The 21,616-nt window shown below is 46.5% G+C and overlaps 1 protein-coding gene and 1 long non-coding RNA gene across 2 annotated transcripts; one reads left to right on the top strand and one right to left on the bottom strand.

Moving 5' to 3' along the window:
* Positions 1 to 9,817: 9,817 nt before the first annotated feature.
* LOC114017348 (uncharacterized) lies at positions 9,818 to 10,973 on the bottom strand. The gene is made up of 2 exons (XR_008730332.1): positions 10,790 to 10,973; positions 9,818 to 10,119 (listed from the first exon to the last, which is right to left on the bottom strand). It is a non-coding gene; the product is annotated as an uncharacterized LOC114017348 (long non-coding RNA).
* Positions 10,974 to 12,144: 1,171 nt separating this feature from the next.
* ZCCHC9 (zinc finger CCHC-type containing 9) lies at positions 12,145 to 18,724 on the top strand. The gene is made up of 5 exons (XM_005444545.4): positions 12,145 to 12,847; positions 14,001 to 14,151; positions 14,408 to 14,500; positions 15,635 to 15,703; positions 17,728 to 18,724. The coding sequence occupies exons 1-5, from the start codon at positions 12,515 to 12,517 to the stop codon at positions 17,841 to 17,843; spliced, it is 762 nt and encodes a 253-aa protein (XP_005444602.2). The 5' UTR covers positions 12,145 to 12,514; the 3' UTR covers positions 17,844 to 18,724.
* The last annotated feature ends 2,892 nt before the right edge of the window (positions 18,725 to 21,616 follow it).

Below are 21,616 nucleotides of genomic sequence, written 5' to 3'. Positions count from 1 at the left end.
AGCTGCACATGCCTTCAGTCTCTGAAGTCCACCATTTGATCTGCCATCAGGAACCCAAAGGTGTCTCTGCATGGAAGCTGTCTCTTTGTTCAGGCCTGGTCTGCACACAAAATTCTTTACCATGTCATCCCAAACCCTGAGACTTTTTCACTCCTGGAGAACTCACCAGATCACTTCTCAGCTGTTTCCCTCAGGCATCACTTCTGGCCTGTGGCACTGGGCTGCAGCAAGCTGGCCCAGAACCCAGCAGACAGATCAGTCTGCTGATATTCTGCATCCAGTGCAAACCTGTCTAGCATGGCCTCTCCTAGTCTTCTCCTGAGGTTTTCAGGTTCGAGGCAATGGGGCCAGGCTCAGCTAACCATCACTAGGATGTACTGCCACTCCGAGTAAGATGCTCACCACTACGTGGTGGAAACAAAAACCAGCAGACACTAACAATCCCACTGATTCCTTCTTTTCTGCGTATTGAAACATACTGAGTATTTCACAGTAACCACACTAAAAGCGCCAGCTTTCAGTAAAAAAAAAAAAAAAAAAAAAAAAAAAGTCAAAACATGCTGTGATGAATGTACTGTCTGTGTTGCTGTTGAGTTGGGAGTAGTATCAGCAGAAAATGTTTCAGGTCTGTGTAGACAGCAAAACGACACTGCTGCGGTGCCCATTGCTACTGTAGGTATGGTACATCTAGGACATGCAGACCAGTAATGTCTGAACTGGTGCTCTGGAGCCAATTGCAGCACCTTGAGCTTACACCTCACGCAGTGTAAAGTCTGAGAAAACATTGAGAAAATGTGTGTTAGTCTTAGTTCAATTATCATGTGGTAGGAACTCCCTTAACAAAGCATCTTCACCTGAAACCTCTCAGCTAGCATCTACTGTACAATGGCAGCCTGGTTCAAAGCCCCTTGAGAAGGTTTTTCTGTGAGTCATATCTGAAGAGCTAGATAGCCAGGCCATAACCAGTTACAGACTAATAATCACAGTTGGAAGATAATTGAAAGCTAGATGGTGAATTAGCAGCTCTTGGAAATCAGCATCATGGCATGCTCTTCTTTCCTGCTCAGGAGAGCTGTTGCATATAAAGTAGGTTGAAGCCTCCGTATGATTGCTGCTTCTTCCTCATCAGTGCTGGGTACATTCCCTAACATTTTGCTACCAGCTTTCGAGCTGGTGGTTAATAATAGTAATTCTGGTGGAGGGAAAGAAGCTTCTGCTGATTTCACATTGAAGGCAAACAAAACCGGAAAGACTTCACTATTAGCTCTCCAAAACACTCGCTCCAAAACACTCAGATCAACACAAAATTCGATTGTGGGCCAAATGAGCTCAGATTATAGCCGCTGCTTGCTTTCCTCCTATTGGCATGCAAACTGCTGCTAGGCAGTGGTATGAAGTCCAGCTGGCAGCCGTTTTCTGAGAGCTCAGCATTCCTGTGGGGTTGATATTGGAGCTGATGATACTGTTTTAATACCTTTAATAATGACCTGGATGATGATGTGCATTACATGGTCAGCCAGTCAACCTCTAGTGCTAAATAAAAGGAAACTGCCGGTACACAGGACAGCAGGGCTGCTCTTCAGATGGCATTTCACTGTAGAAATGGGCTGACAGAAATCTCACAAAGTTCAACAGAGGCAGAGACCAAGTCCTGCACCTAGGCTGGAGCAACTCCATGCAACAGCACAAGCTGGGGAACAACTGGGTGGAAGGAGCTTTGCAAAGACTTAGGGTCCTGGTGGGCAGCAAGTTGAACATGAGTCAGCAGCGTGCCCATGCTGGGCTATATTATACATGTGTAGCCAATAGCTTGAGGGACATGATTGTTTCCCCTCCCTTTGGTACTCCTGTGACTTCATCTGGAGTACCACGTCCAGTTTTGAGCTTCCTCAGTACAGGAAAGACAGCAACAAGCTGCAGCAAGTCCTGGAAAAAAGGGCCAAAAGAGCGTCAAGGGGGCTAGAGCATGATGTGAGGCTGAGGGGGCAGGGTTTGTTTAGTCTGGAGAAAAGAAGGCTAAGGGGAGATCTTACTTATGTTCACAACTGTCCGCATCAGAGGATGCAGAGAAGACAAGGTCAAGACTCTTCCTGGAGGTGCACAATGACAGGACAAGAGGCAACACACACAAGCTGGGACACTGGAAATTCCAGCTAGATGTTAGAAGACCTTTTGCACTATGAGGGTGGTCAAGCACTAAAACAGACTTGGAGACACCCAAAACTCAAGGAACAAGGTCATAAGCAATCTGATCTGAGTTGACCCTGCTTTTGGTGTTGGGTGGGGGTGTGTGGGTGGGATGGGTGGGGTGTGTTGGACCAGATCACCTCCAGACCTTCAGCCTACATAATTCTGCAATCCCATGACTGAATAGATTATCGCAAAATGCCTGCAGATGAGCAATAAGGCAGTGAAACGCCCTGGGCATTCTGTGCTCTGACCAGACATGGAATTGTAAGTCTGCACAAAATACAGACACCCTGATACTATTTGCCATCTGCTACAGTTAAAGTGTGGCTTTCTCTCTATTGTTGGTTTCCAAGTGTGTCCTTCACTATCAAAATACTCTTCCTCATATGGATTATTTTGCAGAGGCTTGTTATCTGCCATCTACATGTTTCACTTCTGTGATCTTCCTCGCTCTCCATGACCCTTACACTGCTCGCAAGATTAACTCAGTTACTCCTACAACATACGCAAAAGACTCATTTCCATATATTAACAGGTAGGATTCATGTGACCAAACAAGCTATTGAACAAACACATACTGCCTGGAGCTCTTCAGTTTTCTGTTAAACTGTAAAGTCTATCCATCACTAGAGGGCTGCATATGAGTTGTCAGTACAGAAAAACAGCAAGACAGTGGGGGATTTACTGTAGCACTGCCTTTTCACCCAAGAAATACAACACAGTGTGCCTTACAGCAGCAACAGACTGGTTGAAGACTGACCTACTGTGGTATCTCTGATTTTTGGCTTTATTCCATGCACTGGTGCTCATATAACTCATGGAAAGAGCAAACAAAATTCATGCCTCCCTAGGAGGGTTCCCTGTAATGAAGACTTTGGTAGGCAGGACTACATGCATGGAACTGTTTTATTTGCTGAAGCCTGATTTAAAAGCTTAAGACCCAAGCCTGCAGCTATGACAGTTGTAATTGATTTCACTCACGACACCTTACACCTAAAATCATTCGCTGTCCTAACAAAAACTGACTAGACGGACTTCGAAAGTTCACGAAACTGTCACTCTGACAAGGTTAATGCATACCTGAATAGACCTGAGGTAATTTTTCTCTGGAAATATCAAAAAAAGGTAGAAGATAACATGGGGAACGACTTGCAGCTAATATTTATATGCAAAATTACTTTACTAGTAAGACTTTTTGGAATGTAATTTAAGACCTGCCAAAATAATTAATGTTCATCTTTCTACTGCAATGCCTTCTACAGTTTACTTTCAGCTTAAGGCTCAATTAAAAGATTAAAGACTTTAAACAGCCATTTCTTTTGCCTGCAAATATGCCTGAAGACATGACATACACCAAAGTGCACCAAGTATAATACAGAAGTTCTCCCAAGTCAAGTCTTCCAAAAGGCACAAACATACATACATCTACTGCACAGCATATTGATGCTGACTGATACTGCATTTTTAAATGACTCAGTATAAATTATTATAGAATAAAACTGGGCTTCTAATGAGAAAATACCAGCTCTATTACATATTAAGTTTCTCAGTAGAGAAGGGTAATGAACATATTTTCTTCACCTACCAATTTTTGTGGGAAATCAGATGGATCTGAGAGCTTCTTAGACAAAAGGGAAAAAAGCTGATTAATGAAGCCAGTTAATTTCAGCTCATTTTGTGCACACACTTATTCTTGTTTGAAATTAAAATTTTGTCTGTAAGTTTTCTGTCTATACCTTTTTTAAAAGCGTCTGTTTTAGCTCTTGTTCCAGTTTTGTAGCTCTGCTTTCTGAACCAGCATTTCCTCTCAGTTATATTGATGGTCATTTGGCAACGGGGACATAAACAGAATTTTCAGGAAAATGTATCCACCTCATGGACACCAATGATAACCACACTAAAAATAATTAGTATCTGTATTTTTAAAGTCCAAAAAGGCCCATATGTTCAAAAGACTACCTAGCAGGCCACTGAATCCAAATGTATGCCAGTGAATTGCAGATAATCCATTCTCCATTTCTTAATTCTTTCATATCTTCAACACGAGAAATTAAAACTTACTCTGTGATATTAAGATATTAGTTAAAATGTAGTGCTGTGTCATATAGTCCCTGCCTGTGTGTTTCTGAAAAATCAAAAATTATATGAGAAAACAGTGTTTCCTTAACAGGCAGCCATCAAAACTAATACCTGGGAAAATTCTTGTGCTATCATGACTATGTGCATATCTAATAATCCTACTTCACTTGAACCATGTTTCCCAGATTTTAATTTTGATATAGAAATAGTAACTAGCAGGGCTTCTTTGCAGTGTAAAGCAACTAAACAAAATACCTGACCACAGGCTAACCTCTAAAGGATTCAGTAACTCGAGGCAGTTAAGCACTTGTCTAAATATAAACCTTTAAATATGTGAGTTGATCCAGCAACATATGTGAGTTGATTAACCAACACATTTAAGCACTTGTTAAATATCCCAAAAGAATTAGAGACACAAGCAACACAGACTGATGGAAATAAATACAGGGTGATGGGTCAGCTGAGCAGGCTTACTGAAAGTAAGGCAGCCTCGGCTGGAGCAATTTATATCCATAAATATTTAAGATTAAATACATTACATGTAATTATTTAACACAGACAAGAAAGCCCCTCTCCCCACCCCACCCCCCCCAAAAAAAAAATAAAAAAAATCTGTTCAGTTTATGGTGAACACAACAAAGTGAACCCCTGTACCGGAGCCCTCAGAATACTGCAGACATAAAAGAATTAGAGCAGAAACAGGACTTACTTTTTCCTTTATCTCCCCAGACTTAAATTGAAATTAAAACAATGAGGAAAAATTCACCCTGACACTCTGGCAAATAGTATGAACTATCCAAACAACACAGGCAAAAAAAGAGTGAACAAAGATACCATCAGTCATATGTAAGTACAACTAAAGCCTCTTGGATGTCTTCAGCTGACAAAACTTCCCTTTTTGGTGTTTGAGGATTATGAACATTATCAGTCAGAACAAAACCAAAGTCACTTGTCAAGCTTCATAAAGAACTTGATGCTGTGACACATTCAGCTTCACGGTTGTACCTGTATCAAACACCAGACCACAGGGGACATCTTTGTATTTCTTTTCCAATTTAGTACAGTCTTTCTTCGGGCCCCCAAAATGCACCTGCGTCATCTCAGTTTTGTAAAGGAGCCAAAGCACTACTGTGAATCCTGGGGTTCGCAGGCAGAACATTTTCCCTTGGTATTCCTTCACAATTTCTTACCATGGCATTCTTCTTGTTCTTTTGCATTTTTCACTGCCCTGAACCTACACCACAGACCCTGCCTAGCATCTTACCACTGCCACTTTTTGAGTCAGTCCTCCCAGATTGCCATCTTCCCAAGACATGCTTCTTTCAGATGTACTGTTGTGATCTAAGAGGACAAGTCCCACAGACATGGGCTGAAGAATGCCAAGCCAGGCCTTCAATTATGTGATTTGATACAATAATGGGTGAACCAAAAAAAAAAAAAGCGTCTTTGAAGGAGAGAGAAGGATTTGCACATGCTCCTTTTTCCCTGATTACTAACATCAAACGTTTCAAACCACAATACTCCACAGCATTCCATCCCAAGTTACCAAAGATGCTACGGGATTCACTGGTCCCGATTTCCAATTCTGTTGTCTCAGATCTTCAAAGCATTTCATGTTTGTGATGAAAGAAAGTCTCCTAAGAGAGGCATTAAACTGTGCTGCTGTGAACACTGCTGTGGATGGATAATTTGCTGTCTTTTAGTAAAATATGACAAAAAAGGCAAGAAAATTTTACAATTATTTGTATGACTGCTGTCTTGCTCATTTTTTCACTGGCTGCCTGTGTACAGAATTCCCAGCCAACCAATGTCAAATTGGAACAATCCTAAACCAATGCAAATTTAAACAGGTGTGGTCACTTTCAAAGAAGTGACCTTTGTGGGGGAAATACTGCCTTAGTGATATAGTAGAAAGGTAATAAACAGCCTTTACCACTGCCTGCAAAGCTGGTCAGTGATCCTAAGGGCCACTGATCCTGCCCAGGCACACGTGTAAAATTTCACACTGAAAAAACCAACACGTTTAATACTTAAATTCAGCAGAACAGAAAGCAAGGCAAGTCCCTTCTCATTGGTCTTGCTTATGCTGTTCTTCAGCTTTTCTCTACACCCATTTCCATGTCCAGCACGGCGACTGACGACCTGTCTGTTGTGAGCTCAGGAAGGAGAAAAGGGGAGGCTGCAGCCAAACAAAAGCCTGCACCGAAGCAAAAGCAGAGAACAGCCTGTATGCACCAGGAAGCACACTGCTGTCTCCACTCAGTAAAAATAAGCTGATGGACAGATGGACATAGATAGACAGATGTAAATCAATGTATGTGTGTGCGTATTTTCTTGTCATTTGACAAGTAAATCAGTCCCCTGTAATACATAAAATTAATCCAGCCACTACACTACATACAGATTAGCAGGCACTTTACTTCAGCTTTTAAAAAAAAAACAACCTAGCAATCATTTAAAAACCTTCTAACACATCAATACACAGCTAATCATGACTCAGCCTAAGAAATACATGCATACATATGCCTGAAATATGTGTGAAGTGTGATGCCCATAGGAACCTTGATTGCCTTTATCTTCCCTACCCTTGGGCCATTGGCACCTGTTCTAGTAGTCCTTTCTGGCTGTATGAATCAGCTTTGGCCATGATTTCTAATCCACAGGCTTGCTGGCAGTACATTGAAGGAACAACTGGCATCTCATGTTGAGGGTGAACTAACCACATTGACAAATTAGCTATTTTTAAATGTAAATGAAAACCTGATTTTTTCTGATTTTATTTCCTAGCTTATTAACAGTGGATCTCAAACGCCGTTGATCAATTATTCTTACCTGCAGTAAATGCACTCTGATTATTCTTAAATCTGTGACTGCTCTTGCTGGCAATGAAGAAGTTTAACCGCAAGATCCGACGCACGCTTTGTGCACATCTCCCTCTAGTGGAAGCAAAGCTCCGGAATATCAGCAAAATGCAGCAAGGCAGTTTCTCTAGGGAGATGCAACTATTAAGGGTAACTAATACAGAACGAACGGTGCCCAGCTGTCCGTGCAACATCATCTCAAGATTACCAGGAAAAGTAATGGACATCTAGTGAAATGCTAAAAGTACAAGAAGCAGAAGACTGTCTTGAGAAAAAAAAATCTTACTGGATTTATAAACATTTATTTAATTGCTATATATGGTCCTGGAGATTTACTCTGTGAATCTTAAGGGAGTAGTTCGGAGACAGCAAAATGTGTCATACATTATGTTTCAAAAAGCTATCCTCTGAGAAAGCTGTAATTTTTTCTGTATTTTTTTTTTTCAGCTGAAGGTTCGAGTTGGCTTCACGGCTGCATGGTGGAGGTAGGGACCACTTCGGTGCCCCAGCATTGCTCTTGGTGGAAGATAAACCCCATCTAGACAAGAATGACGTCACTGAACAATACAACCATCTAAAATGGCATAACTGCACCAGCACTGCTCCCCATCTGCAAAGAGTCTGGTGTACTGTGAAGCACGCTAGTGTCAAAACTGCGAGTGCAGCTGCATACAGGGAGGAGTCAGCAGAGGCCACCGGCCCAAGGTTAGGACTGTCCCACGCGCACTCAGCAAGCCACCAAGCAGGCTCATCAGTGGCAGTGCTCCAGCCTCTGCCATCTGCCCTTCCTTGGCTGCACGCCAGCAATGTCGCCCTGCGCTGTGACGGGAGCACAGCACGGCGCTCCCCTACACACCAGGGTACAGGCGCTCCGTCGGCACTAGCTGCGGTGCCTGTTCACCTGCCCCACTCTGAGAAGCCGAGGAAGCAGCTGGCCCAGAGAAAGGTGCACATGGAGAGCAGCTCCTGCCACCCCTCACCATCCTCCCAGCTCCTTAGCCTGCATGTAAATATAATGTAAAGTGTAAAATCCCGGTGTAAATGCCCTTTACACAGTCTGGCCGTCCAGATGGATGGAGAGGGATGACCAGCCACTGTGCCCTGTGCATGGCCACCAAGGGCAGGGACAGCCCCCTGGGCCTCCTGGGCACAGGAGCTGCCTCAGGGCTGGCACCCCCAAAGCCTTTCCTCCCAGGGGTGCTGGGCAGGGGCTGGGCTGCGCGGGGGGGCTGTGTCACCCCTGTGTCACCCCTGTGTCACAGTGCTATAACCTGGCAACACAGCAGTCACAGTGCCCCGGGGGTACAAAAGGGGCATGGTTCAGTGTCTCCCTGCCAGAGCTGGCCTGGGGCCGGCATGAAGACATAGGAGAAGAAAGCCTCAAGGGGCCGGTGGGATTCCCTGGGGTCTGAGGGAGGGAGACTGGAGAACACTGGATGAGGCTGCTGGAGCTTCTCTGCTGCAAGGGCAGATTCTGGCAGGGCCATGTTCAAAGTTCATCTGATGGATGGAAATCTCGCTTCTGCCTTCAGGGAGCAGACGCAAGCCCCTCAGGGGATGAGAAGAACCACCAACACCTGGAGGTGCCCAAGGCTATCAGGTCTTTTCAGCTGGACAGCCATGGCAACACCAAGGGAATATCTTCTTGAGGAGCACTGCAGAGCTCGCCATCCTCGTTCCTCATGAAGCCAGGGGCAGTGGCCATGAGTTATGGGATGCAGAGATATTGCCAGAAGTCCCAGAGCTTTGGAGCACCCACTGGTGCCCTGCCAGGCACAGGAAGGATTCTTGCCCCCCAGGTCGTTCAGGCCAGGGTTGTTTGGTCACCCTTGGAAGCTGGCTCTGGGTTGAGGTAGAATAGGGCTTGGGCATCTCCCGGGAGGCATGCCCAGCCCATGGGACAAGGAAGCAGGTACTGCTCACATGCTCAGGGAACAGCCGATCGCCCGCGCTGCCTGGGGTCAGGAAGGAATTTTCACCCGGGGCACGCTGGCACTGGCCCCCGGGGTTTTTTTGCCTTCCTCTGCAGCATTGAGCGCGACCACTTGTCAGGGCTCCTCGGGTCCCTTGGGCCAGGTCACCGCCTGCTGCTCATGCCCCATGAAGATGGCCTCTCATGCCCTGCAGCTGGGGGGAGGAAGGCTTTTTTTCCCCCGCAGCGGGCAAGCAAGTGTCCCTGCCCAGGGTCTTTTTGCCTGCCTCTGCAGCACTGAGCAGGGCCCCTGGCCAGGGCTCCTTCGGGCCGTTCTGGTGAGGTGCCTGCTGCTGGTGCCCCACGAAGCTTTCGAGGCTCCCGGGGGGTGGGGGGCAGGGCACAGCATGGCCCCCGCGGGTTGCTGCTTTTCCTCTGTAGCACTGAGCACAGCCCCTGGCCAGGGCTCCTCGGGGCCCTTTCGGCCAGGTTCTTGCCCACTGCTCTCACACCCCCGAGGCACCCCGGTGCCCTGGCGCTCTGGCTCTCTTGCCCATCGCAAGCCTTGGCAGGAGCCAGCTCTGCTCTGCCCTCGGCTCCCTTTCCCCAGGGCTTCTGCCTGGTGCCAAACAGTGTCTGCTTGGCAGGGCTTCAGGCTCGCTGCCCCATCAGGAGCTGCCCCTTTCCAGCTCTCCCCGCACGTAAGGCAAGCGCAGGGCAGGCATGAGATCACTTTCCATGCATCCCTGGCCAAGAAGCACAGTGGCAGAGCACGTTTCTGAAGGCAAAAAGTGTGCTTGTCATCAATACGTGCCATACTTTGGAAAATACCCTGTGGCACCACAAACCACCTTCTTCTTCTTGCTCTTTTGTGTGGTGAGTTTCAGCCCTCATTCGTGAAGCTCTCACTCTTCAGCAAGCAGGCATTGCTTGGCCTGTGTCTCTGCTGCTTCTTTCCGTGGCTCTGTGCCTTTCCTTTGCCAGGCTGCAAGGGATGTTTTTTCAAGCTGAACTGAGGGATGCACCAGCCTGCTCCTGGCTACACGTGTGTTGTCTTAATGCTTGTGAGCATTGGCTCTGTAACAGATTCAGAAGAATAAAAGAAAATCCTGTTTCCACTTGTAACCTTTGTGATTTGTGTCATTGAAAGCATTTTTGGAGCCAAGGAAGCCCTGGTGTTTCAGGCAAATAACAGTCACATCGTTGTTATTAAACCTATGGTGAACACCAGGAACAGAAGGGAACAGAACTGTCATGCTGTGCTGTGCCTGGAGTGAGAAGCTGTGAGCGGGTCTGAGGGGTCCCTCCAGGAGGGCAGCTCTCTGCAGGGCAGGGCCCAGGCCCAGCCACGAGACAGGGGCAGGCATGGGCGCATCTACAACATGGCTCAGGCAGGGACTGAAGGGCCCAGGCTAAGCTGAGACACATCCCCTGTGTCCTTGGCAGGAGACGGGGTGCTGGTGGTCCCAGGGGAGGCCAGTCCCAGCCACTGAGGGCAATGCACACCCCCAGGACCCTGGCACAAGTAGACTTGCACAGCTTGTAGGCCTTCCTTTTAATGATGTTTATGGTTGCCCACTTCGGAGACAAGAGTATTAGGCCATGGACATCTGCTCTGAGGAAGTACTACTGTTCTCAGGATACTGTGGTTTAGCTTGTTTTTCTAAGGAAAACAGCTCAGGCATTTCTGAAAATTAGTTCAAGTAGGATAAAAAAATCCACAGGGAAATGAACAGGTATTGCTCACCTCAAAAGGATTTGCAGCCATTTAGTTGAAGAGCACATCCTGCTTCAGACTGAGGGCTTCGTCTCAGCCTCCCCAGGGTCAGACATGTGGGGTTTTGCCATCCTGTGGACACCCAGTGAAACTGGATTAACACAACCCTTTCACAAAAAGCCCATCACACCTGCCCTTTGCAAATTTACCTGGATGGTCAAATGATCTGGATATGACCCAGAGCTCTACCCCCATCAGAAAGCATGTGCCTCCTGCCAACAAGGTGACAGAGGCAATGCCCAGGCTGGGACATGACTGCCCATTCAATCCCTTCTGCTAGTGCAGGGCTGGGAAGAAATGTCAGCAGAGATTTCCTCAGTACATACTGGTAGGGAAAGGAGGTAGGAAGAAAATGACAAGAGAACAGAACAGAATAGTTCAGCTGGAAGGGGTGTACAACAGCCATCGAGTCCAAACTGCCTGACCACTTCACAGTGATGACCAAAGTTGAAGGACGGTTATTAAGGGCATTGTCCAAATGCCTCTTAAACACTGAAAAGGCGTGGGACATTGACCACCTCTCCAGGAAGCCTGTCGCAGGGTTTGACCACTTTGAGGAGCAAGGAAAAAGATGATCAAGAAACAAAACAAGTTTTGGACTTCTTTCCAAGAGGACGACCTCACCACAAGCAGGGTAAGAGCGTACGTCCCTCAGTGCATCGCTAAGGAGTGGTGAGGAAATCCTGCGCGTGCTCTGTACATCTCTGCAGCGTGCATGCAGAGCGAAGCAAAAGCCTGTCTTTCCCCTCTCGCATCCCCCATCCAAAGTAAAGCTCCCCGGGCGGCACAGGTGCCTGCAAAGGGCTATGTCCCACAACTCCGTTTACCCCTGCGATAAAGTTAAATGTCTGGAAGCGGGCTAGGCGGTTCGGAGTGCCTGAACACACTGCAGGTGCACGCTCGCACTAGGGGCACATCCGTTTCAAAGAGGCCGTACGGACAACGGCACACACGCTAACGAGCAGGTGAGGGCTCCACGGCAACAAGCGTTTCGGCAGCACGGCTGAAAAGGGGGGGAAGCAGCACGACCCCGCAAGTGCACTACGGTGACGGGGCGAGGCGGAGAGCCGCTGCCGGGCCGGCGGCCGGTGCGCTGTGCCACGGGGAGACGCCTGCGGCCGCTCCCGCGCGTTCGCCGTCGGACGGGCCCCGGCAATAGCGCCTGCACCTCCCTCCGGAGAGCGGCTCCACCTCACCGCCCCAGCCCCGCACAGCCGGGCCTCAAGATGGCGGCGGTGCGGCGCCACAGGGGGCGGGGGCGGCGGGCGGAAGTGACGTCAGTGTCGGTCCTGCGACACGCCCGCCCTCCCGCAGGCGGCGCGGCGGGTGCGTTCCGCTGCACTTCCGGCGCGCCGCTCTGCCGGGCGGTCTGTGCTGCCGCGGCGGGCTCGGGTGAGCGGCCTCCCCGCGGCCCCGTGGGGCCGGGCCCTCCGCCGGCGGCACCGGACGGCTGCCGGGGCGCCCCTCGGGCGGGCTGAGGGGGCTCGGCAAGTCGCCCCCCCCGCCGCCGCCTGAGGAGGCGGGCGAGGGGCCGGGCGGGGCTGAGGCAGCGCGGCCGCCCTGTGGGTGCAGGCCGTGCCCTGTGGGAGGCCGTGGGGCGCTGCCCGGGGCGCTGCCGGCCCCCTGCCCCACTGACCCACTGCCTGCCGCCTGACCCATTGCCTGCCGCCCCCAGGAGCTGCCCGCGCCGCTGCCATGACCAGGTGGGCCCGCCGGAGCGGCGCGCCCGGCGAAAAGGCGCTGGCTGCCACCCCCTGGGAGCAGATGGTGGCGCCGGGGGGCCGCCCCGGCCCTCTCTGCCTGAAGAAGGAGCAAGAGAAGAGGAAGAAGAAGAACAGAAAGAAAAAGGATTATCTGAACGAAGACGTTAACGGGTTTGCGGCGTTCCTGAGGCAGAGCTCGGCGGGTGGCGAGGCGGCCGAAGCAGCCGGCGCTGGGCTGGACGAGGAGGTGGCCATAGCCTTGAAAAAGGACAAGCGGCGGGAGAGTAGGAGGCTGAAGAGGCAAGAAATGAAGAAAAATGCCATGGTGAGTTTTGTCTTGAGTCGGGGGGGGGTGGGTTTGCTGGTCGTGGCAGCCGGTTAAAAACTTGGGAGACGCTCTCTGGGAAATGCGGAGTCCCTGGGCTCTGCTGGCGCTGCCAGGAGGCTGTGCAGCCAGGAGGCCAGTGCCGTACCTGCTGGACCCATAGCGTGTACTAAATGGCGTTTCACGTTTATAAAACGTTAAGCAACCCGACTTTGAAACAAGCAGTGATATTCGGCTTCAGTCTTAGCCTTTAGCATGGCTTTTTCGGTTTAACACTGTACTTGCTAGCTTATGATGGATTCACAGCCCCTCCTGTCTCCTGGGTGAAACTAATTCAGTGCGTTTCTAGATGTAATTCGCCAGCACAATGTTCCTGCTTTTCTGGGGCCTCTTTCTGCAGTGTCTTCTGCTTGAGAATTGGAGCGAGATCTTTAGCAGACTGTAATGAGACTGTCTAAAAGGAGTTCTCTCAGCACGGACTTAAATGCATTCAGCATAAATTTGTGCTGAGTGTAACTGGCAACATAGTAAAGAGAGTTACTACTAATTAACCTGGGATAGCCAAGTTCTTAATGAGTAAATCATAGGACTGGTGCAACATTGCTTGTATTCACCTAAGCACTTACTGCAGTTGTACTTAAAAATCTTGTGGAGGTGTGCTGTAGTCAAAATAAGTGTTGTCGTTCATCCAGAGCACTTGGTTGCCAATGGGTGAATACCCTATACGGTGGTGTTGGTAAAAGGAGAAGAGTACCCATAACGATACAGTTTAATGGCATAGACCACTGACAGTTGTTTTGTGATTGAGGTATAATACCTGTTCTGTCTAGCTGTTTGGGGAGAAAAATCCCGTGATATGTTTGCCTTCTGAAAAGCTGGAAGGCCTTGTTAGACTGGAATTTTCAAGTCTTTGAGGGCCATTCACAAAATCTTGTCTTTTTATGTTAGTGTAACCACAAATCTCAACATTGAAGGTGCATATCTCATAGTACACTCAAGGTTTCAGCCATGAGAAATAGTGGTCTAGTAGAAGTCTACTGGCTACAGGTGGTAATCTGCTAAGTAAATTCTTTAGTAATCTACCTGAAAACACTGTGTTTTGCTATGCTAACTGTCTTTGAAAATGCATATACCTTAATTTTTATTTTCAAAGGTATGTTTCCACTGTAGAGAACCTGGCCATGGTGTTGCTGATTGCCCCGCAGTACTTGAAAGTCAAGATATGGGTACAGGAATCTGTTACCGGTGCGGATCCACAGAACATGACATCAGCAAATGCAAAGCAAAAGTAGATCCAGCGGTTGGTATGTCTCAGAAGTTTGTATTTCTTGAGATGCTTTCTTCTGACTACTGAAAGAAAAGCCTTCCGTTTTAGTAATTTAACTGTTTTGAGGAGATAGGTTAATACATTTAACGGAATACAATATTAAAACAACGAACTTGATAGTGTAATGTTTATAGTATGAGTGTAGTAAAATATTGTCATTATAGTGTGTTCACAGTTGTCTGTGACTTTACAAAGTTTTTAATGTGGATCATAAGCTGTGTGGGATTTTGCAGGGGCATTTCCATATGCAAAATGTTTCATCTGTGGTGAGATGGGGCATCTGTCAAGGTCATGTCCAGATAATCCCAAAGGATTGTATGCTGAAGGTGAGTGTACTCATTTACTAAAACCAAAACACATTTTTCATACTTAATGGATATGGAACAAAGTAACATTGCAAGCAAATGAGGATCTGACTGAAAGGAATTTCTGCATATTTTTTACTGTTGGTAAAAGCAGATTAATTCTAGGGAATTCAGAATATTGATTACCTAGGGCTTGCTGTTTTAATTGTAAACAATGTTAAATGACAATATGAGATGCAAAGTATGTGAACTTGCTGGTGATTGCAATATCTAGAGGCACACGAAGGAACAAAATCATAATAGGCTGTAGGTACATAGTGTGTATTTGTATGTACGTATACTGAAAGTACATGATAAAAATGTATTCTTGTACTATAGCGTAAGACTTTGGGAGTGGTTCACGCAAAACAAGGGCTCTCACTAGAAAGAGGACATCTTCAGTTTAAGAGAATTTATTGAGAAATGTGATCCAGGTTTGAAGATTTCACTCAGAATCTGCTCTGCCCTGTTTTGCTGTTGGCACTAACACATAGCATTCTGTCTCCCAGTATAAACTTGAGGTCTGGTAAACTCAAAAGGGTGATCTTAGAGCACAGTTAAATTGGAAGAAAAATCACTTTACTTTCAATGTTTGGATTATGAGTGGAATTTATATTTTGTATCACAGTACCTCAGTTGGATTTCCTGCCTCTCAGGAACACCTGTTAATTTAAGAAGTTCTTTGAGTATGGATTTCAGCAGAATTCCGCTTAGTTTATCAAAAAGAGAGCTTCCAACAAATCAGAAATATTCAGTATGTGGTGACTGGAATCTGTAGTATGTGATGCTTTACAGAGCAGTATGGTTACAAACAGCTCGCTCTGTCTGTCAGAGACGCGGAGGCAGAGGAAGCTGTCTTTGCAGGCTTCCAAAGCTGGCTGCGTATCTGCTCCACAATGTTACAACGTTGTGCCAAGGACCACAGACCTCTCCATAGGGACATTTCCTTTTCTGTAGTGACAACCTGTAAATAAGATAAGTAGAATGAGATTTTTCAGTATACGAGTGAGAGCAAAGTAGTGTGGGAGGGTCGGGGTTTTTTTTTTTTTTTTTTTGGGGGGGGGGGGAGGGGGTGTTCATGATTTTCCCAGATGAGCAACAACTTTCTCTTACCAGGTGGTGGATGCAGACTTTGTGGATCTGTGGAGCACTTCAGAAAAGACTGTCCGGAAAAACAGAATGCGGGTGAGATGCAGGGGAGTATACAGAGTGAAATTTGAGTGCACAATTAAGTAATACTTACTTACTGCTTTGCCCAACTTTGGTCAGGAAAAAAATGGTTTGAAAAGAGAACTTGCAAATAGCAAAGGTGACCTTCCTTTGGGAATGAGTGCTTATATTAAGGGGTATGTGGAGGAGGCATTACGTTGCAATGCAAAACTTGAACGTTCCTTTAAAAAAAAATAATGTAGCATGTGGGTTTCTGAAGATAATATGAGCTAATATGTATTTGTTAGCCAGTATTTATGCTGCTATTCATAACTTAGCTGTGGAACAAAACTAGTTTCTTCTTTTGATGATTTCTCTTTGAAGTGGTGGAACGAAATACAATGTTGGCTGCAAGGGGGTGGTACTAGCAGCTTGTAAAAGCTGCGTGTGCAGGCAAATGTTCCAAGTCATTCAAGACAGGAGAGAAAGAGGAGTCAGGAGATCTGTCCATCTGGATTCACCAGCTAATAAAGCAGCTTGCTTGCATGTTCCTCGTGTGGGTGGGAAAAGTATGTTATATATACCAAAAAAGCTGTGCTAAGGCAGGCAAAAGCGTCAAACAGGTTTGAAGAATGAATCTGTTGCTGAAGTGGTGACTTGTTTGTGCATTTTTCTACTTTGTATGGCTTATAGAACTTTTGGGTTAATAATATACCATTTCTATGGTATCTATGTAAGAAATACTTGTGGATGCAATAGAGGCCTATACTTTAGCCATTTTCTGTATCTGGTCTTTCATAGTTGCATCTGAGACCGTATTTCTATGGTATCTATGTAAGAAATACTTGTGGATGCAATAGAGGCCTATACTTTAGCCATTTTCTGTATCTGGTCTTTCATAGTTGCATCTGAGACCGTATGTAACATTCTAGATGTATGCTGCTTTGCTAGTTTAGAGCAAGTGAGATTGAGTCTTAACTGGTATGGTGGAATTTTTGATATGAAAAGACTCTAAAATTTCCCCAAACTCACCAGCCACAGCAGATTGCTGGGAAGTGACCACTCAGATGACTGCTGAGTTGAAAGTTTGTAACGTAGCCCTTGTTGGATTTCTGCACACCACATGGATGGCAAACTACCTTTGTGTGGTTAATGGTTTCTGTAAATCAAAAACCTGTACAGATGCAGTAGGAGAAAAGAAATATTTGTAAGGAGCAGTGTTGCTCAAAGCTGGGCCAGCTGTTGCAGGAAATGGCAGACTTCAGCTGTTAGTGAAGTCCAGTGCAAGTCTTTCTGCTCTTTGGTGGTAAGGTTCTAAATTATATGTGAAGCAGAACTGGAATTTTTTTTTTACTTCTCTTTTTTTTTTTTTAAGTTTTATGTCCATAATGAAGACTGACAGTTGCTGTTAATTTCTCAAGGGACATCTTACCCTTTACGCTAATGTTTCAAAACTATTATTGCTGGTTAATATTTTAATTAGTTGGAACTGTGACACTATTGGTAAGAATTGTAATACTCTTTGGAACAATTTTGCATCATGCAAAGTACTTTTAAGTTACAGGAAGACAGCTGGTAGCTGCAAAGAAGTTTAGGCACTACTTGTTTCTTCAGGTGGAATGACTTGATGTGAGTTGGGATACGGAGATTTTGCTCTGTTGTGTCTCCTCAGGCTGAGTTTTTTCATCTATAATAGAGAGGGTCTCTCCTCGACTTATTCTGAAATGTTCATCATAAGAGTTATTTGGACTTCATGTGAGAGCTAATGCATCATTTGCATACTACTTGAATGTTTCTTTGGACAGTCCAATAGGAAAAAAAAATGTAGTGATTTCTGAACCTTGACAATCCGCATGGGGGAAGAAAGGGTGTTTAGAAAACACATTTAAAAAAAAAAAAAAGTTTTGTAAGGAGAGTTGGATTCAGGGCCAGAATGACATGGACAAATCTTTGGTGAAGTAATAACAGGCCCTTTGCGGGTCGGATCTCCCTGAAATGCAAAAGTTTGATGTAATGGCAATGCTTAGCCTTCCCGTAACCTCTTGTGTCTCACTCTGCAGATCAGGTTACGGTTGGACGATGGGCCATTGGAATGAGTGCAGATTATGAAGAAATTGCAGAAATGCCAAAGGTGCAGAAACCAAAAGTGAAAGTACCCAGAGTTGTGACGTTTTGAAGGCCCCTGCTCTAACCTGTGGTTAGCCTGCACTGCTGCACTCCAGAGTAGTGACTACACAGAGTGGATTGCTGGTTCCAGAAGATCAAGCAGATTGCTGCTGCTAAACTATTTTTTTTTGTCCCCCCTTGTTTTTCCAGTTTGCCTCCCAGACTCACCTAGCTTACTGAAAAGCTGGGAACAACAAAAGTACAGCAAGTGGATATTTTATTTTTTCATATCTGCCAAAATACGGCATTCCCTCTGATTCACGTTCTCCCTTACTGCTAGCTGTATGAAGAGGGAAATTGGCTGCTTCTTGTAACAGGGACCTGGCTGCAGTAATCAAACCGGGAATGTGTGTTTTATCATGGGGTTTATGACCACTGGATTTCAGTGGTCAGTGTTGTCACCTTAAGAGCGCTGCTTTTAGTTATCAGAGGTGAATACAATTACACTGATCTTACTAAGACTGTTTCTTTGTTTCTCTGAAAGGGATTGTGGGTATTTTCTAAAGAGTCTTATGTTCTGGTTGGGTTTTACCTTCTCCTTTTAGAAATAATCAGGCCTTCTGAAGGCTTCAGCCTGCATTACAGAGTAATAAACAACAGCCCTGAGGGAAAGCACACGGCGATAAAGCTATTGCTGCTGAAGAATTAATTCACCCTTTCAATGACAGTGGCCTGATGGCCTTTGTGAGAACACAGAAGGAACACCAGGTAGCAAACGAGAGGTCAGGACCGAGTTCTGAGGTGCTTAGGACCAGCCACTGCAGCCACTGAAACCATAGGTTTGGAACATACTTTTCTTACAGCAAAAAACAAATACAGGAGTTTAATTGTTCAGATATATTTTATATTTGTACTTTTTAATTATTTTTAATAAAACACTGCTGAAGAATATACTTGCTCTTAATTTAGGTTTCCTGGTTCTGCTCTGGATACAAAGGCACATTAAGTTGACTAAGAGAGGGCATGTATTTATCATTTTTATAATAATCAGGGCACACATTTAAATGTGGAAGAAGAGTGGATGTGAATGAAATCAAAGATCAGTTACAGTGTTTTAAGTAACTACTGGATCAAAACTCAAAGCAGTATCACTTTAATGTGGACATTTTGCAACATACCTTTATCCCAGTTTAAAAATTGTTTATTTACTCATAGGATTGAAAGGGGTATTGTTTAAAAAGCATCTTTTTAGACTATTTCTTGTCTTCAAAAACTCCTTGATATTGTAATGTGTTCTCTTACCCATAGGAACTTGAAGCCATTCGCCTTTACTTTCCTAGCAGTACAGTACTTCCCAGATAAGGAGTTGGTAGATGGTGTGGTGTGCCTGCTGTGGTTCCAGAGTACAGCCTCTCCTCCTGAGGAAATGGGCTGCAGCAGGTCCGTGGCTCTGAGTAACGTGTGCTCACCCAGTTGTGCTACTACAGTGCGGGGCAGAAGTGTCCTCACTGACGGGCTGTCTGTCAAAACTGCTAAGTTGCGTGTTGTACGACACCCAAGTTGGAGAAAAAGGAAATTCGTTAATCCCACAGCTGATCACTGTCACTTCTGCTTGGTGAAAGGGACTGTGAAACCAGGACAACTGAGATGGCGGTTGTGGCAAAAGAAGTCCCACAAGAAGCGGTGGATTAACCTTTGTTCTCAAAGTGGAGCAGAAGCAGGGCATGCTAGCATCCAGCTTGCCGAGCTTCTGAGCCCAGCCTTCTCTTCATCCTCCTTCTAGTGCTCCTCTGAAGGTCAGTGAGCCTAACAACCACCGCTGGGTAAGGCAACCTTGTGTTTTGTACCTGTGGCTTTGATCCGTCTTGCGCTATGGAAACACTTGCTGGGCTCCTACACGTGACAACTGCTCTGTTGTCCTCTGAGGGGAAAAAATGGACTTCTTCAAACGTGGACAATTGGAGAGTACAGTCTCTGTGAGAATTACAGTGTAAAGGCAGCAGCTGTTTTCAGGTAATTGCACATGTGCTTGCATGGGGGTGGAAGCACGTATGCCTCCCTCTTGTCCTCTGCTTCAGTGACTGCTGAGGAAAATGAGGCAGGCACTGAAATCCTTGCGCTACTCTCATAGCTGCACTGGTTAGCAATCTACAGGGACTTTTGGACAAAACAACTTGTTAAATGTACCCACTTACCTCTTTTTACATTATTTCACAAAGGGATGTGTAGTTGAAAGCTATTTGAACAGCACCTGTAAGAGGTGCTGCATGTAAAGGTGCACTGTACCCACACATTTCAGAAGCTGGGCGAATAACTGGAGTTTCAGCAGAGTAGTTTGTGTGCCAGAAACCTGAATCTTAAGTTGCACAGAGGCTGGTAAATACAATCCTTGCTCTGTGTCAAAAAGACCTTTCCCCATACACCCCCAAAGACATGTGATGGCTGCATCTGGAGCATGGCCCAGCTTTACAGTGCTTTGCACTACAACGGCCAAGGTCCTGGTGTGGGGGGCTGCTGTGGTGTAACCTGGGCCAGCAGCTCAGCCCCATGCAGCCACTTGCTTGCTCCCTCCATGGTGGGATGGGGAGAAGATTGCAAGGGTAGAAGTGAGAAAACTCGTCACGAGACAATGACAGTTTAATAGGTAAAGCAGAAGCCACGTATGCAAGCCAAGTAAAACAAGGAATTCATTCATTGCTTCCCATCAGCATCATCCCCAGGACAGCAGGGCTCCATCATGTAACAGTGACATGGGAAGACAAATGCTGGGTGTCCGTCCCGCCCCCCCCTTCCTTCTTCCTCCAGCTTTACATGCTGAGCATGCTGCTATATGGTATGGCATATCCCTTTGGTCGGCTGGGGTCAGCTGTCCAGGTGCTGTCCTGGCTCTGTCCCCTCCCAGCTCCTTGCTGGTGGGGTGGGGTGAGAGGCAGAAAAGGCCTTGGTTCTCTGTAGGTGCTGCTCAGCGGTAACAGAAACATCCCTGAATCACCAACGCTATTTCCAGCACAAATGCAAGGCACAGCCCCAGACCAGCTACTATAAAGACCATGAATTCTATCCATTCCAGCCAAAACCAGCACAGGGGCAGAGGGCAGATCTGCTCATGCAGGCATGAGCTCAGCAGAAAGCTAATCATTCAAAAACGCCAAATAATGTTCTCCAGATAGCCCCTGCAGTAGCCCCACAGCTGAGCTCCGTGTCTAAGTGTCTCTAAAAGGCAAGTTATACTCTGCGCTGCACAGGCAGCCACCCGAATAGCTGGTGTGAAATGCTTGGCACAGGCAGCGTTCGGGCTCTTTCTCACTAATGCGGTGTTCAGAGCTCAACATTAGGTGTCTCTGTTCACTAAAAATTGGGACCACAGAGACTTAACACACCCACTCAAGCGCTTGTCTGCCATCATCTGCAAACAGGCGTGGGCAGGACTCAGGAGAGCTGAGCTCCTGGTCCACAGAGGGGGTCTGGACCCTTCCACTACCAGCCAAGCCAGGAGGCAAGCACAACCTCGGTGGTTTGCATGCTCTGGAGGGGGCTGCCTTGAGGCTGTGAGTCTCACTCCCTGGACTGAATCGCACCTTACCCGTGTGATAAAAATGACGAACCAAAATCAGGAGCTAGATCTAGTCTGTCCTCCATAGCCAAAGACCTGGACCTGCTTTACTTAATTAGTAGTCCAAAGATATCCCTGTGTTGTGTGCCATACGGTGGCCAGCCTTCGCTAGGCATAGCAAACAGCAGCTGTATTCACTAATGTTTTGGTTCAAGACTGTACCCAAGCTAAACTAGTCTTGCTGAGAGGCCAGGTGACTCATGGTGCTAGTACACCCAGAGGGCTTCCAG

The sequence above is a fragment of the Falco cherrug genome, chromosome Z, assembly GCF_023634085.1.
Source record: "Falco cherrug isolate bFalChe1 chromosome Z, bFalChe1.pri, whole genome shotgun sequence".
Lineage (NCBI taxonomy): Eukaryota > Metazoa > Chordata > Aves > Falconiformes > Falconidae > Falco > Falco cherrug.
This window is presented reverse-complemented; position numbering and strand designations above follow the sequence as displayed.

Bases quoted from the DNA above. Each gene is read 5' to 3' on its own strand.
- ZCCHC9 (XM_005444545.4), top strand. From the start codon at position 12,515: ATGACCAGGTGGGCCCGCCGGAGCGGCGCGCCCGGCGAAAAGGCGCTG. The intron at 14,501-15,634 runs GTGAGTGTACTC...TTCTCTTACCAG, and splicing joins CAAAGGATTGTATGCTGAAG to GTGGTGGATGCAGACTTTGT. The intron at 15,704-17,727 runs GTGAGATGCAGG...CTCACTCTGCAG, and splicing joins TCCGGAAAAACAGAATGCGG to ATCAGGTTACGGTTGGACGA.